The 16,250-nt window shown below is 40.2% G+C and overlaps 1 protein-coding gene across 1 annotated transcript in view; it reads left to right on the forward strand.

Moving 5' to 3' along the window:
• DNAH11 (dynein axonemal heavy chain 11) overlaps positions 1-16,250 on the forward strand; it is a 357,421-nt gene that overhangs the window by 11,469 nt on the left and 329,702 nt on the right. The window contains exons 4-8 of the mRNA XM_012804394.2: positions 561-750; positions 2,115-2,214; positions 6,538-6,749; positions 14,642-14,875; positions 16,013-16,180. Coding sequence (XP_012659848.1) covers positions 561-750; positions 2,115-2,214; positions 6,538-6,749; positions 14,642-14,875; positions 16,013-16,180 — 904 coding nt within the window. The remainder of the gene's footprint in view (positions 1-560; positions 751-2,114; positions 2,215-6,537; positions 6,750-14,641; positions 14,876-16,012; positions 16,181-16,250) is intronic.

The following is a 16,250-nucleotide window of genomic DNA, read 5'->3' on the forward strand; positions in this document are numbered from 1 at the left end:
GTGTAGAGTGCTGTAGCATCACAGCTCACAACAACTGCAAACTCCTGGGCTCAAGCGATTCTTCTGCCTCAGCCTCCCAAGTAGCTGGCACTACAGGTGCCTGCCACAATGCCTAGCTATTTTTTCTTTTTTTGGTTGCAGCCATCACTGTGGGCCCTGCCTGGATTCAAATCTGTCAGCTCGGGTGTATGTGGCTGGCACCTTAGCAGCTTGAGCCACGGACACTGAGCCAGGGTTTCACTTTTGATCAGGCTGCTCTTGAACTCCTGAACAGGTAGAACTCAAGCAATCTACCTACCTTGACCTCCCAGAGTGCTAGGATTACAAGGTGAGCCACAGTGCCTGGCCTTAACAATGCTTTTTAATGTTGGACACATGTCAGTGGCCAAATAACATGATGTCACAACTCGAAGACCATAATAATAATAATGGATTTTCAAGAATTTATATTTAGAAAATTAGCTTATGGATGCATAAAATAACTAAGTCCAAGTCTTACCTTTCTTTGGATGAAATAATTTATCTTTGAATTATTTTATTTCTCGTTTAAATGTTTGTAGGCTACAGTCAAACGAAAGGATGATACTCCATGCAATTGAATCTGTGGTTATTAAATGGTCACATCAAATCCAAGAAATTATAGAAAAAGATTCAGTGCAGCCTTTGCTGAATGATTCTCACTTGACTCCGCAAACTGAGCTAGATTTCTGGACGATGAGGAAAGAGAATCTGTCATGCACTTATGATCAAGTGAGTAGACAGCTCTAGAATTGTTTGTACATTCAATTAGCAAAGTAGAATTGTAGAATTAGGTCTCTTGAGCAGTGATTTTCAATAATTTTAATGTTTTAACACACTGTATGACTTCATTTGTATGACTTAATAGACTGCTCTCTTTCCTTCTTCCAAAGTACTATATGTATGGTATGCACTTTTGTAATTAATGAGGATCAAAAGTAAGTTTGCCTTTATAAGAATATTTTGACAGCATTTGAGACCTTTGGAAATACTTCACTTCCCCTGGGACAGAGTGCTTCCCCAGGGAAATACTGAAGATTGTAATTAATCTAGTTGATTTAATTGATTCAGGAAGGAGTATAGTCTTGCTTAGTGGAAACAGCCAGCTTTGGAAGGACTAACTTATAATTCCTCTGCTTACCCTACAAATGAATGTTCTAAAAACCAAGGTATTCATTCACACGTCTCTTGGAGGTTTTTCAAAACAGATTGAGAGGCTCAGCTCCTGTGGCTCAAGTGGCTAAGGTGCCAGCCACATACACCTGAGCTGGCGGGTTTGAATCCAGCCCAGGCCGCCAAATAACAATGATGGCTGCAACCAAAAAAAAAAAAAAAAAAAAAAAATAGCCCAGCATTGTGGCAAGCGGGCACCCATGGTCCCAGCTACTTGGGAGGCAGAGTCAGAAGACTCGCTTGAGCCCAGGAGTTGGAGTTGCTGTGAGCTGTGATGCCAGAGAACTCTACCCAGGGGGACAGCTTGAGGCTCTGTCTCAAAAAATAAAAAAAAAAAGCAGGTCGAGAAATCTTATATGGAAAAATTAATATTTTACATAGAGTAATATGTAAGTTGACTTTTAAAAAAATCCAAATTTTTTTTTTTTTTTTTTGAGACAGAGCCTCAAGCTGTCCCCCTGGGTACAGTGCCATGGCATTACAGCTCACAGCAACCTCCAACTCCTGGGCTCAAGTGAGTCTCCTGCCTCCGCCTCCCAAGTAGCTGGGACCACAGGTGCCCGCCACAACGCCCGGCTATTTTTTGGTTGCAGCCGTCATTGTTGTTTGGCAGGTCCGGGCTGGGGATTCGAACCCGCCACCTTAGGTGTATGTGGCTGGCGCCTTAGCTGGTTGAGCTATAGGCGCCGAGCCAAAAAAAATCCAAATTTTAAAACCCTACATGCAAAATCAAATATGAGCCTAAGGGGGAAAAATATATTTTTAAAGTTATTTTCATCTTGAAACCAGATAGCCGTTTGAGTGTTAAATACTGAGCCTGTGGTGTATGTGAGTGGAATATAATTTACTGGTAAATATTTTGTCACAGAATGCATGTATTTAGTACATTATTTTATAACAGGGTTTTCCCCCTTTTAATTTAGCTTCATGCTCCTGTTGTCCTCAAAATGGTTAAGATCTTGAAGGCTAAACAGAGCAGCTATTTCCCCACTTTGAAGGACATTTTCCTGGCTGTGGAACATGGTGAGACTCTTGTTTCTCCCTTCTCTCTGGGGTCAGTGTCACAATCTGCTTGTCATCTGGCTCCGGCCTACTCAGCCTGGACATCTGCCCTTCCACCACGAGCGTGTTCACGACCTGACTGTTCTGGGCTCTAGGAATGGTAAACTCGCCTCACTCTGTACTTTATTCTCCACCTATACGAAACTAGGCGCCACCTGCCCAAGAGGCTCCAGATTGAAGTTTTAATTATCACAGAGTGTATGTGTGCGGAGGCGGGAAGGTCTTTGGTATTCTGCAGAGGGTAAATGAAAACCCTGGGTAGAGATTTTCTAATTAACAAGTTGGGCTGTGATTCACCAGTTCCTATCCCTGAATGTGCTTGATATCTACCCTTTATTTAGCTTACAAGCTCTTAGAGTCATTGAAGTGTTGGTGAAGATTAAACATATGGAGCAGAGAGTCTGCTTAAAATTCAAATGCCCACATGTTGTCAAAAACTGGAGATTATAAAGTGTATCTAGTTAAAAGTCTCTTCCTCACCCTTCCTTGTCCCTTCCCTATCTAGTTTTCGTTCCACCCCCAAATAACGACCTTGTTTCCTGATTTCTCTTCTGTTTCTTTCTTTGTGCTTGTTCATGCAAATACAGATATACACAATACTGAGGTTTTGTTTATTTTTTTTGAGACAGAGTCTCACTTTGTCACCCTTGGTAGAATGCCATGGCATCATAGCTCACAGCAACCTCAAACTCTTGGGCTCAAGTGGTCCTCTTGCCTCAGTTTTTTATCTTTAGTAGAGTGGGGTCCCGCTCTTGCTCAGGCTGGTCTCTAACTCCTGAACTGAGGCAATCCACCCACCAAGGCCTCCCAGAATGTTAGGATTACAGGAGTGAGCCACCACACCAGGCCCTAATACCAAGGCTTTAAATAATCAAATGAGAGGTAATACAGTTTTTTTTTTCTTTTTCATTCATTTCTAACATTAAAAACATTTGTTTTTTGTTATGACATTTGGAAGGTTAGGAAATACTTAAAATTCCCTTTGGGAATGTTTTGATCCATCTTCTGGGGTTTCTCCATGAATTTCATGTGCAAAGAGGGCCTCGGTAAGCGGGAGTGTTTGGGTGGGGGGGTCTCTGCCGGATCTGAATTCCTGTCCCAGCTCTGCCTACTGAGCATCTTAAATTTACTAAGGCTCTGGTTTTTCACTGGCCACACTGGCTTATGAATGTCTTCCTTGCAGAATTGCTGGGTGGGTTTGGTATTTCTTAACCATATTACTGTCAACATTTTGGGGCAGGTAATTCTTTGTTGTAAGGGACCATCCTACACCTTGTCACACGCTCATCAGCATCTGGCTTCCTTCTACCCACTGGCTCCATCCCGGTTGTGATGTCAGAAATGTCTGCAGATGTTGCTTGATGTCCCCTGGGGATCTGCCTAGTGAGAACTACTGGATTAGGGATATATGTGTCGTAAATAGTACACAAGGTACTGGGCACATAGTAGGTACTCCCTTCATAAATAGAAGTTGGCATTTTTTTTCCTCTGTTAGTATAAGATAAACATTTTCTGTTGATACATCTGCTATAGGAATGAACCTCAGAGGTCCTCAGAGCCTTATGAGAATCTGGCCTGGAGATTCAGAAAAAACACTTTTCAGTAGATCTCAGGTAACTCAAATTCATGGTCAGTTAGAGGTAGAAGACCCTTCCCAAAGACATCCTGGAGGCTCATGAAATCACCAGATGTGCTGATCACATTTTTAAGGGCGCTTACTTACTCTTTAGATGCAATTATTTAATTTTGAAATTACCATCGATAAAGTGCACTAACTTCAAAACATGAGTGCATCTGGAGGATAAAATGCCTCCTGAATCCATCCTCTTTCTTTTCAGGGTTTTACTGTTAGGTGGACAGATTAATTTGTTACATCTCAAGAAGACTGGTGTGGGTGGGTGCATTCCTGAATCCTGGTGACAGAGCTCCACAGGGGTTTGTTTTTGTCCTGTCCTTTTTTTTGACATGAGTCTTTTTGGATGACATAACAATTTACTTTGTTCCCTCCTTTTGTAAGTCAAGGGTATTTTTAAGGCTCAGGAGTGAAGTCTGATGGAGGTTTAGGGTATATTAAAAGGACCAGTTTTAATCAGGAGAAAGCTTGGATTTGATTAAGCAGTTATTAATTATAGTTAAATAGTTAAAATATTCTTCATACCTATAGCATTTTTGCAAAGTATTCCTTTCACCATACTTCACACTTTATGTATTGAAGTTCATGGAATATAAAATTAACCATTTTAAAGTATATATATATATACAGTTTCAGTGGCCTTTAGTATATCCCAGTGTAATATAACCATCACTTCTTTCTAGTATAAAATACTTTCATCACTATACTTAATGATTTTAGTTATATCATTATTAATTATAGAATTTTTCCAGTTGCGTGTTATTCTCATGGAATGAGACAATAAATGATGCATTATCAGGGAAATGCAAATTAATATCACTGCAAGATATCACTTCATACCAGTGAGAATAGCTATCATCAAAAAGTCAAAAAGATAAGAAACATTGGCAAGAATGTGGAATAAAGGGGACCCTTGTACACTGTTGATGGAAGTGTAAATTATTATAGCCGTTATGGAAGACAGTATGGAGAGTCCTCAAAAAAATAAAACTTACCATACGATTCAAAATTCCCACTTCTGAGATAAATATAAATTATTATAATCATTATGAAGACAGCATGGAAAGTCTGAAACAAAAATTACCATACAATTCAGAATTCCCACTACTGAGATATATCTAAATAATTTGAGGCTGGGTACAGTGGTTCACATGCCCAGAATGTAGTCCTAGCACTCTGGGGGGCTGAGGCGGGTGGATTGCTTGAGCTCAGGAGTTCAAGACCAGCCTGAGTGAGAGTGAGACCCAGTCTCTACTACAAATGAAAAACTGAGGCAAGAGGATCACTTGAGCCCAAGAGTTTGAGGTTGCTGTGAGCTATGATGCCATAGCACTCTATGGAGGATGCCAAAATGAGACTCTGTCTCAAAAAAAAAAAAAAATGAAATCACTAGTTGAGGAGATACCTGTACTCCCTGTTAACTGTAGAGCTATTCACAGTAGCCAAGACACAGAATCAACCTAAGTGCCCATCAGTGGATGAATGAATAAGTGTGGAATATGTACACAATGGAATACTATTCAGCCTTTAAAAAGAAGGGAAGTTTTCCTGTTTGAAGTATGGAAGGGTATTATGCTGAGCCAGATAAGCCAGGCACAGATAGTGAAATGTCTTATGATCTTACATAACAGGTGGAATCTAAGACAATCAACTGCCAACAAGCAGAGAGTAGAAAGAGGTTACCAGAGGCTGGGAAGTTGGGAAGTGGAAAGACGTTGGTCAAAGGGTACAAAGTTTCAGTTACGTGGGAGGAATGAGTTTTTTGAGATCTATTGGATAGTGTGGGGACTATAATAATATGTATTTCAAAATTGCTAACAGAGTAAATTTCAAGTGTTCTCACTACAGAAAATAAGTATTTGGGGTGATGGATATGTTAATCAGATTGATTTAATCATTCTACATTGCATACATACAGAATCATTTTGTATCAAATAAATATATAATAAAAATAATTGTACGAATAATTTCTATGAAGTACCTAGGAGGAATTAACATTCTAGTTGTGAAGCTTATAATCCAAGCCATTAAGTGATAATATCTTCACAGAGATGTTTTATTCCCATAGTTTCCATGGGGTTGAGTAAATTTCTTTAGACACTAAGGGTGCTTTCCTGCTGGGTTTTCATGTTTGTTTATGCTAGGTGAGTAACAAGACCTGTGCTCTTCTGAATGGTTGTGTTACAGACAGTGTATAAAATCTTCCAGGCACCGTGGCTCACACCTGTATTCCTAGCACTCTGGGAGGCCCAGGCGGGTGGATCCCTTGAGCTCAGGAGTTCAAGACCAGCCTGAGCAAGAGTGACACCTCATCTCTTCTATAATTAGAAAAATTAACTGGGAGTTGTGGTGGGTTCATATATTCCAGCTACTTGGAAGATTAAGGCAGGTGAATCACTTGAACTCAGGAGTCTGAGTTCAGTCTAGGCTGATGCCATGGCACTCTAACCTGGGCAGCAGAGTGAGACTGTGTCTCCAAAGGGGGAAAAGAAAAATCCTTATAAAAGCTCATGCGTACATTGTGAGGTAAGTAATGTAAAAGGATATATATGACAACCTTTGAGTGTAGCCATGTGGTTTTACGTAGTTCTTGTAAAGTGACTTTAGAACAAGGAGACTGTGTCCCATTAATGATGGCTCTTTCTTTTCAGCTCTCCTCGAAGCCCAAGATGTGGAACTGCACCTGAGACCTCTGAGGAGATACATTCAGTGTCTCCAGGAGGTGGAATTGCCACAAACTCGTGTATTAATCGCCCCCTTGTTTCATACCATCTGTCTGATCTGGAGTCATTCCAAGTTTTATAACACCCCTGTTCGGGTTATAGCTTTACTGAGAGAGTTTTGTAATCTCTTCATTGACCAGGTATGAAGCATATAAAACAGAAACAGTAAGAATCATTGCCATGAGGTAGGTTTTATTAGACCAGTGAAGAATAAACAATTCTAGTGTTCAATAAGAACATCATTTTCTTTCCCCCTCCCCCCATAGAGGACATTTATGGTAACAAAGGCCACAGGTGAGTTTTTAAATCCTAAATGACAAGGGAGTTCTGGACAATCAAAGGACAAGTGGTTGCTGGGTTGTGTTTACTGTTCTTCCTTTCTTCAAAGACATGTATGACAACTTCCAATAAAAGGTGGATCTGCATAGTACCTTCTTTGTAGGTTGCCTTTGGTTTCCCCAGAACATTGCCTGATACAAGTCTCTTAGTTAAGGAAGTTAAGAGAACCTGGCAAAACAAAAAACATACATATATATATATATATATATATATATCCTAAAAAAATTGCAGTGGAATTGTATTGAAAGAATTCTGATTCATTGTTGACCTTCACAAATCTCTTCCATAGTTTTTTCACTACTTTTTACCCAACTTATAAAATGCTTAGAAAAAAACAATTGGACCACTTGCCCCTCCTTTCTTATCCTTTCTGTGTGAACCATGATTCTTCTGTGTTTGCAGTAACAGAGAATATTACATAATTTGAGAACTAAAAGATACCTGGATGCCTCATAGTCCAGTGATTCCTACTTGGGAGTGAGTCTTAGCCCAGTCAGGCTGCCATAACAAGACATCATAGACATGGCAGCTCACACAATAGATATTTATGTCCTCATAATTCTAGAGGCCAGAAGTCTGAGATCAGCATACCAGCTTAGTCAGGTTCTGGTGAGGACCCACCTCCTGGCTTGCAGGCAGATTGGCTGCCTTCTCAGTGAGTCCTCTTATAAGGCCACTGTCCCATTGGATTAAGACCCCATCTTTATCACCTCACTAAACCATAATTACCTCCTAAAGACCCTAGATCCAGATGCAGTCATATTGGGAGTTAGGCTTCCAACTCCATATTCAGGTATTTTTTGGATGAATTAAAGGGGACTTTGTATTTTCTCAATTTCCCCAGGAAGTTAGGAGGACAGCCACACTGTAGAACAGGGCTGCAGACGTGCATTTTGGGATTTCTGGAGCATGACATTGAGTTAATGTTTGTTTTGCACGCTTGCTCTCTCTGCCACTGAAGAGATGGAGAGAAATGCAGGAAGGACTTCGGACTCAGATCAATCTGGATCCCAATCTAATTGAACCACTTAAGGGTTGTTATGTCACTCAGTTTCCACATCTGTCTGTAGGGTAAACGACTAGTCCATGGCTGTTGGGAGGATCAAAAGAGAGAACCTACATGTAGTGTTTAGCACGGTGCTTGGTATTTAACAGAGGCTCAGGAAAAGCTAGTTTTTTTTTGTTCCTTTGCCCAGACTGTTGACTTACAAGCTAGTTGTAGGTATCGACAGGAAATATTGTAACAATAGGTTCCTTGCTGTCTTTTATTATCATCTCTGATTTTGTTCTGTTTCTTTTCCTCTGTTGTACGAACTCAGTTTTGCTCTGTTGGTTTTTTTTTTTTCCTTTTTTTTTTTTTTTGTTTGGAATTCATTGAGGGTACAAAGAATTAGGTTACACTGATTGCATTTGTTAGATAAAGTCCCTCTTATAATTCTGCTCTGTTGTTAAGCGAGTGCCCTGGGCCTAATGGCTCCAATTGCCTTGTAAAGCACTACGATCTTTGTTGCAAGGCCAACAACTATAACTGACACTTCTCTCAAACCCTTTCTTAGGGACTGTTTTCTTGAGAATAATTAAAACTGTTTCACTGCAGAGCCTTCTGCAGAGATGGCCGTTCACTGGTAGAGATGGCTTATGAGAAGTTCTGCTCACCTTTAAGCCTGTAAACCTGGCCCGTAGCCTGTGTCAACAGCCAGAGCCTGCCAAGCTCCTGAGAAAATAATGTAGCTGCTTCTGTTCTTCAGTCTGGCTTCTGTTCAGAGCTTCCAATGACCTGATTTCCTTGATTCCCCATGTGGCAGATCCTGGACTTTGTGGAAAATTGGCCCCAAGATGTTAGTGATCAAAAATCAGCAGTGAGCCAATTTTCATAGCTAGCTTCCCTAAAGAACTAAACTCTTTCTCCTTCTCAATTGTTTGCTGTCTAATTTTATTTATTTTACATATTTATTTGACGAATACTATATAGTACTTACTATTTTGCAAGGAACTTTTCTAACCCTGTTTACAAAAATTTAAAAATTAGGTCCTTATAGCAACACTATGACATAGGTATTATTAGTAGCTTTATTTTATGGGATGAAAAAAACTGAAGCCAGGGTGGCTCCTGTGGCTCAAAGGAGTAGGGCGCCTGCCCCATATGCTGGAGGTGGTGGGTTCAAACCCAGCCCTGGCCAAAACTACACTAAAAACCCAAACAAACAAACAAAAAAACCCCCCAAAAAACAAAAAACTGAAGCTCAGAGAAGTAACTCTCCCAAGTTCACTCAGCGAGGAAATGATGGAGTTCTTACCCATTATACTGTGCTCCATATTTTAAAATAACAGCTATATTTCTAATAATACATGGTAGGCTAATGATAATTATAGAATATTCTAATGGTACAACATTTGTAACAATGGAAATAGTCCTACAGTTCTTTTTTTTTTTTTTTTTCTTGAGACAGAGTCTCAAACTATCACCCTGGGTAAAGTGCCACAGTGTCATGGCTTACAGCAACCTCAAACTCTTGGGCTTAAGTGATTCTCTTGCCTCAGCCTCCCTAGTAGGTGGGACTACAGGTGCCTACCACAATGCCCAGCTATTTTTCGGTTGCAGTTGTCATTGTTGTTTAGCAGGCCCAGGCTGAGCTTGAACCCGCCAGCTTCGGCATATGTAACTGGCGCCCTACTCACTGGGCTACGGGCGCTGAGCCAGTCCTGCAGTTCTATCACCCTCAAATTCACCATTTTCAATTTTTGCTTCCCCACAAGCTTGCATGTATTATCATATATACAATATTTTTCTTAGCTTTGAAAAATGATTTTGTAATTGCCAGATGTTTAGGTTTCTTCTAGTCTCCTTCGTTATAAACAACATTCAGAAAAAAACTTACCAAGATCCTTATCCTTGACTCGGATAATTGGCTTAATGTAAATTTCTGATGATAATCAAGAGGTATAATCTTTTCATAGCTTTTGAGCAATATTTAATATTTATAAGTTATTTTCTAAAAGATTATTATTGTTATTACCAATGTAATTGACATGAAAGTTTTAGTATAGCCTGCCAGCTTTGAGCTTTATGATTTAAAAAAAAAATTGGGTCATTTATTAGGTATATAGTGGTACCATGTTTTTTAATTTGCACATTGCATGATATGTATGATTATGCATTTTATATGTTTATTTAAAAAAATTTTTTCCCTTAAATAGACTTAGAGGTACAAATGGTTTTCTGTTACATGGATGAATTAAATAGCAGAGAACTCTAGACTTCTTTTCTTTTTTTTTGAAATGGAGTCTCAAGCTGTCATCCTGGGTAAAGTGCCATGGCATCATAGCTCACAGCAACCTTAAACTCAGGCTCAAGCAATCTTCTTGCCTTAGTTGTTCTTTTTTTTCCTTCTATTATTTATTTATTTATTTATTTATTTTTGCCAGGGCTGGGTTTGAACCCGCCACCTCTGACATATGGGACCAGTGCCCTACTCCTTTGAGCCACAGGTGCTGCCCTTTTCTTCTATTTTTGGTAGAGACAGGGGTCTTGCTTTTGCTTAGGCTGGTCTTGAACTTGTGAGCTCAAGCAATCCACCCACCTAGGCCTCCCAGATGTGAGCAACCATGTCCAGCCAGAACTCTAGGCTTTTAACATACCTGTCACTTGAATACTGTATGTTGTACCCAATACATAATCTTTTATCTTAACACTTTCTGCGCCTCCAATGCCTATGAACTTACTCTGTTTGACCACGTGTACCCATTGCTTAGCTCCCACTTACATTTAAGAATACGTGGTATTTGTTTTTTTATTCCTAGGTTACTTAGAGGAGTGGTCTCTAGTTCCATCCTCTAGTTCCAAGTTGCTGCAAAAGACATTTTTTCATTCTTTTTGATGGCTGAGTATGTGTTCTTTATAATTCCATTTCCCTCTATAGCTTACATGTCCGTTGCTTTTATGAATTTATTGTCTCAATGTTTTTGCAAAGATTTGAACCCTTCATATGCAACATATTAGACAGGCATTCTGTCAGCCTCAAGCTGTCCCCCTGGGTAGAGTGCTGTGGCATCAAAGTTCATAGCAACCTCCAACTCCTGGGCTCAAGTGAGTCTCCTGCCTCAGCCTCCCAAGTAGCTGGGACCACAGGCGCTCGCCACAACGCCTGCTATTTTTTTATTTATTTTTTTGGTTGCAGCCGTCATTGTTGTTTTGGCGGGCCCCAGGCTGGATTCGAACCCGCCACCTTAGGTGTATGTGGTTGGAGCCTTAGCCACTTGAGCCATAAGTACCGAGCCTATGCAGTGTTTTTATTTTGCATAATTTTTTACATTTAAAAAAATTGTTGCTGATACTTACATCGGATAGGTCCTATTTACATTCTACCATTCCAGCCTGCTTTGAAAAGTCAGAGACCTGGCAAGGCGCCTATAGCTCAACCAGCTAAGGCGCCAGCCACGTACACCTAAGGTGGCGGATTCGAATCTCCAGCCTGGACCCGCCAAACAACAATGACGGCTGCAACCAAAAAATAGCCGGGTGTTGTGGCGGGCGCCTGTAGTCCCAGCTACTTGGGAGGCAGAGGCAGGAGACTCACTTGAGCCCAAGAGTTGGAGGTTGCTGTGAGCTGTAATGCCACGGCACTCTACCCAGGGGGACAGCTTGAGGCTCTGTCTCAAAAAAAAAAAAAAGAAAGAAAAGTCAGAGACCTTACCACACCGGCTGTGCCATCCCCATGGGCACCATCATTGACCAGGGCTTAAGTTCCCCCTTTAGATGGATCAGGTGCTGTTCAGGTGACCATGGCCTTCCCCTCTGTTGCTGTTTCTGATCTTCTTTGCTCATTTTCATTATATTCATGACCCCATGATGGATGTCATGGTCATGATTAGAAAAATTCATTACTTTAGAAGTGCAGTGTTTCTCTTCACTTGTTTTCTAACAGTGACCATCAGTTAGGCCAGACACACGAAAGGCACCATCTGGTCACCTCGTGGGACAGCACACACACGCTTTGGCAGTGCGGTCTTCTCTTCATGCCCTACGTCTTTTCTCCAGTGACCTGACTCTGCTCCCTGGTCCTCACGAGTCATTACCACTCTAGGCCCAGCCCTCTGCCTATTCCCTGGGCTGGCATCTCTCTTATGGATGTTGTCATCTTCAAGATCTCTTGAGGAAGAGTTTTAAGTCTGAGTAGTCAAACTTGGAGAAGAGGTGTCAGAACAGAGCAAAAGAAAGTATTCATAAAAGCATACGAGAAGGAACAGAGAAGCAGCCTAACACCACTGGCAACCTAGTCAGTTGATAATTGATAGACTTATTGATAAATCGGTTAGCAGTGTTTAGTGTGTAAGGCCTCTAAAGGGGGACTAGTTCATCCTAAATCTAGGGCTGTTTGCTTGTTTGTGCTGAGATGATTAAGTCTGAGATAACAGAGCTGGTGTGACTGGGTCTGCTCCAGAGGGATTCTGTAGGGTCAGAATTCAGAGCTTAGGAGCTAAAGGGAATCTTAAGGTTCACCTAGTTCATCTTCCTCATTTGGCCGGTAAGGAAACAGTCCCTCTGAGACAATATAGCTAATGTCACACAGTGGTTAGCAGCCCCTTGCTAGGTCTCGGGCAGGTCCCCTAACTCCTGTGAAGCTTTTCCTCACACTCTCTGCTGTCCAGTGCAAGGATACAGACTGAGTTTTCTATTCTAGAACATTAAGTACTAGAACTTTGTTGTAGAAAGTCTAGCTTAACAGAGGGCTGTATGAGCAGAAAGTTGGCTGTGATTGTCTCATCTATGTGAAGGCCAGCCAGGAAGCACAGGGATGAACAGAAGGTTGGTTTGTCCAGATGACATTACTTTAAACATAGGTAAGTAGGTAACAAGGGGCTGCTGAAACACAATAGGCCATTGAGTCGTCTCCATAGATTTTTTTTCCAGCTTGCTTAAAGGACATATTATTCAAAACACATAACCACACATACAAGAGTAAGACCCTGTCTCTACAAAAAATAGAAAAACTAGCTGGGCATGGTGGCATGTACCTGTAGTCCCAGCTACTTGGGAGGCTGAGGCAGAAGGATCACTTGAGCCCAGCAGTTTGCAGTTATAGTGAGCTATGATCATGTCACTGCTCTCTAGCCTGGGTGCCAAAGACTTTGTCTAAAAAATAATACATACAGATAAAGGTATATGGAATATATCACATGCCGTTACCAAAGTGTAAATTGTTTTAAAACACTGCTAGTGATTCTCTTCCCTGTCCTTTGTGAAATAGTAGCAGCCTTCCAGTAGAAGTTTTAATCCAACTTGAGTAGGAAATAGGAGGATAGGCTGGGAATCTACAAGTAGAACTTGAAGGATTCTAGTCCAGAGGGGATTTTAGACACCAAATGAACGATACTGATTTACAGATTCATAGCTCAGAATCTATATTGTGTGGAAAACTGTTCATTACTGGGAGGTGGAGGGCCATATGTCTATGTTTAGAAAGAAAGTCCTTCCGTCTGCTATGTTGACCTCAATGGCATTTATTGCATTCTCCACAGAGATCCTGAACAACTTCCTAAGCAACCATAATATTAAAAGCACATAATTGAATCATATAATTTACCTGAGGTTAAGATGCATTAGGAAGAAATAGTAAACAAAAAGCATGTCAGAATTTATGGGTTGGCTCAGCGCCTGTAGTTCAGTGGTGAGGGTGCCAGCCATATATCCTGGGACTGGCGGGTTCAAACCCAGCCGGGGCCTGCCAAATAACAATAACAACTACCACCACCACAAAAATAGCTGGGCATTATGGTGGGTGCCTGTAGTCAAGGTAAGAGGCTGAGGCAAGAGAATCACTTAAGCCCAAGAGTTTGAGGTTGCTGTGAGCTGTGATGCCACGGCATTCTCCCCAGGGTGACGCAGTGAGACTCTGTCCAAAAAAAAAAAAGAATTTATGGATTCTTGAGATGCTTGAAGAGGGGAATTCTGAATGTTCCTAACAAGTATGAGGAGAGAAAAATGGGGAGGGCTGGATGATGGTCCCCAGAGAGTTTGTCCAATGCTACATGGATCTGCTTATCTTTTCTTTTTATCTTTCTCTTTTTTCATCTGTTCAAAACTAGTTGATGTGGTGTGTCTCTGCTAGATTGTATACCCTATCATGCTACTTAACCCCCAGCAGTTTACTAGCCTGAAATAATTTCCAGTGGTATACCATCTAATCGGCTCATTCTCATTTTTGCAAGTGATCCCTGTGCTACCGGGTAAAGTGACCATATTTAAAAAACTCAGGCTCAGATAGATTTCTACTGCTGGTTTTTGCATTTCTTTTCTTTCCTTTCTTTCTTTTTCTTTTTTGCATTTGTTTATATGAAAAAATGATTACCCCAAAATATTTGCTGGTAGGAAATAACCATGCAAATTCGACTACATGAGTGTCATCTCTGTGAGGCTTAGCAAAAATGTAGCCCTTGCTCGAATGTAAAAACCCAGAAATACTAGTGTCTCCTGTGTAGTATTCTAACTTATACAATTATGTCTTGAAGGCCAACTATCTGAATTTTTAGAATTTGTGTCTTCTGTTTCGAAGCATTGAAACAGACTGATTCTTGACATTGGCATATACAATGATCCATTGAAACAGAGATGGTTATGATAAAATACAAGACAAACTATAAGAAAACCTCTTAAACATAGTTTTGATCATTGTTTCCTTTCATTAACTCCTAGGCAGTAGCTCACCTTTCACCTGAGGACCTTTTGAAGGGAGAAATCGAAGACTCCTTGGAAAAGGTGCAGGCGGCCGTTAACATCCTCAAGACTTTCAAAAATTCCTTTTTCAAGTACAGAAAAAGATTGGCAAGCTATTTCACAGGAAATAAGGAGCTGAGACTGTGGGATTTCCAGTCTCATCTGGTGTTCTGCAGATTTGACATGTTTTTGGATCGTTTAATGAAAATAGAGGTATTTGTGTATTAATTTTATTTAATCATATTATAGGTAGGGTCAGAAAGCCTGTGTCTTTTCACATGATTATGGAACAGTTTCTTCTCTTTCTTAGTAATTCTCATGAGCTCTCACCACGCAATGCTAGAAAGACAGATTTTAAAGCCTTTGTTTGATGTTTTAAAAATTCATTTTTGATTCTGTCATTACACTGAGTATAATAAGCAAATCTCTTTACTTATCAATGACCCTTGACTTAGAATTTACTAAGCTCCCGAAAGAGAGTTGTACATCGAGAAGCTGGAAACTAATCCCCTGTAAACTAATCCACTTTTCCCTTTATATGTTTAATGCTTGAAATTGGGATTCCATACCTAAAAGCCTATTTGATAACTTAAAATTTCATGCTATCTTTTAGTATGTAAATATATACTATGCTATAAAAACACTTAAAGCTATTGGTAAAAAGAAAACATGGAAATATGTTCTGTATTTAAATATTTTTTAAATATGTAAATACCAAAAATTGAATGAATGCACGCACGTCCTCTCTTACTGTAAGAGCCTACTGGCTAAGGTTTTTCAAAATGCTTGAACTAATGACACTGCCTTATTTTCTTTGTAAAGCTTTAAGATTTGGGGGTTTTATGTTTGATGCAAGATTGGTTGTATTTCATTTGAAATCAGAGCTTTATGTTCTGAAAATTCTCCTTATCAGTCCATCAGCCTGAATGCCTCTTAGTATCCCTGAATGCTAAATGCCTGATGAACAGGCTTCCTTAGCAATCTCTTGAGCTCCCTTTTAATAGAGGAGCTGATTCACTGCAAAGTGTAGGTGGCTGAAAATACGAGTTTTGTGTATTACTTGGCGACTTGACTTATGATTAGGAGTGTAAAGTTAGGGGAGGCATATGTCTCATGATAGTGAATTAGGGGTTTCTATACCATTGGATAATTTTTACTGAATATGAAGATGGGGGTGTGATTTCTCAAATCAGCAACTACTTCGTTTCATTAAATCATTATTATCCATTTTCTGTCATATGTGTCCATGGATGTCTCTTTTGAATGTTTGAAAATGCTCTTGATTTGAAACTTTAAAATATTCTTTTACTTGAAATGGTGGCAAGGTCTTTTGCTGTGTTTTTTACAAAGGATATATTCGTGACCACCTTGGAGTTTGAAAAGCTGGAAAGGCTGGAATTTGGTGGGACCAAGGGAGCAATTTTAAAGGAACAAATCTGCGAGATGAGTGAAGAATTTACGGAACTCTACAAAGTTTTTAAACAAAGCACGTATGACCCATCCGACTGCCAGAACACGGTAATATTTAACCTCTGCATTTTCATTTCATAGTATCCTGTAATTTGAGAGTTGACAAGAAAGGCGGGTT

This window comes from Otolemur garnettii, unplaced genomic scaffold, assembly GCF_000181295.1.
Source record: "Otolemur garnettii isolate 467f Iridium unplaced genomic scaffold, OtoGar3 scaffold00028, whole genome shotgun sequence".
NCBI lineage: Eukaryota > Metazoa > Chordata > Mammalia > Primates > Galagidae > Otolemur > Otolemur garnettii.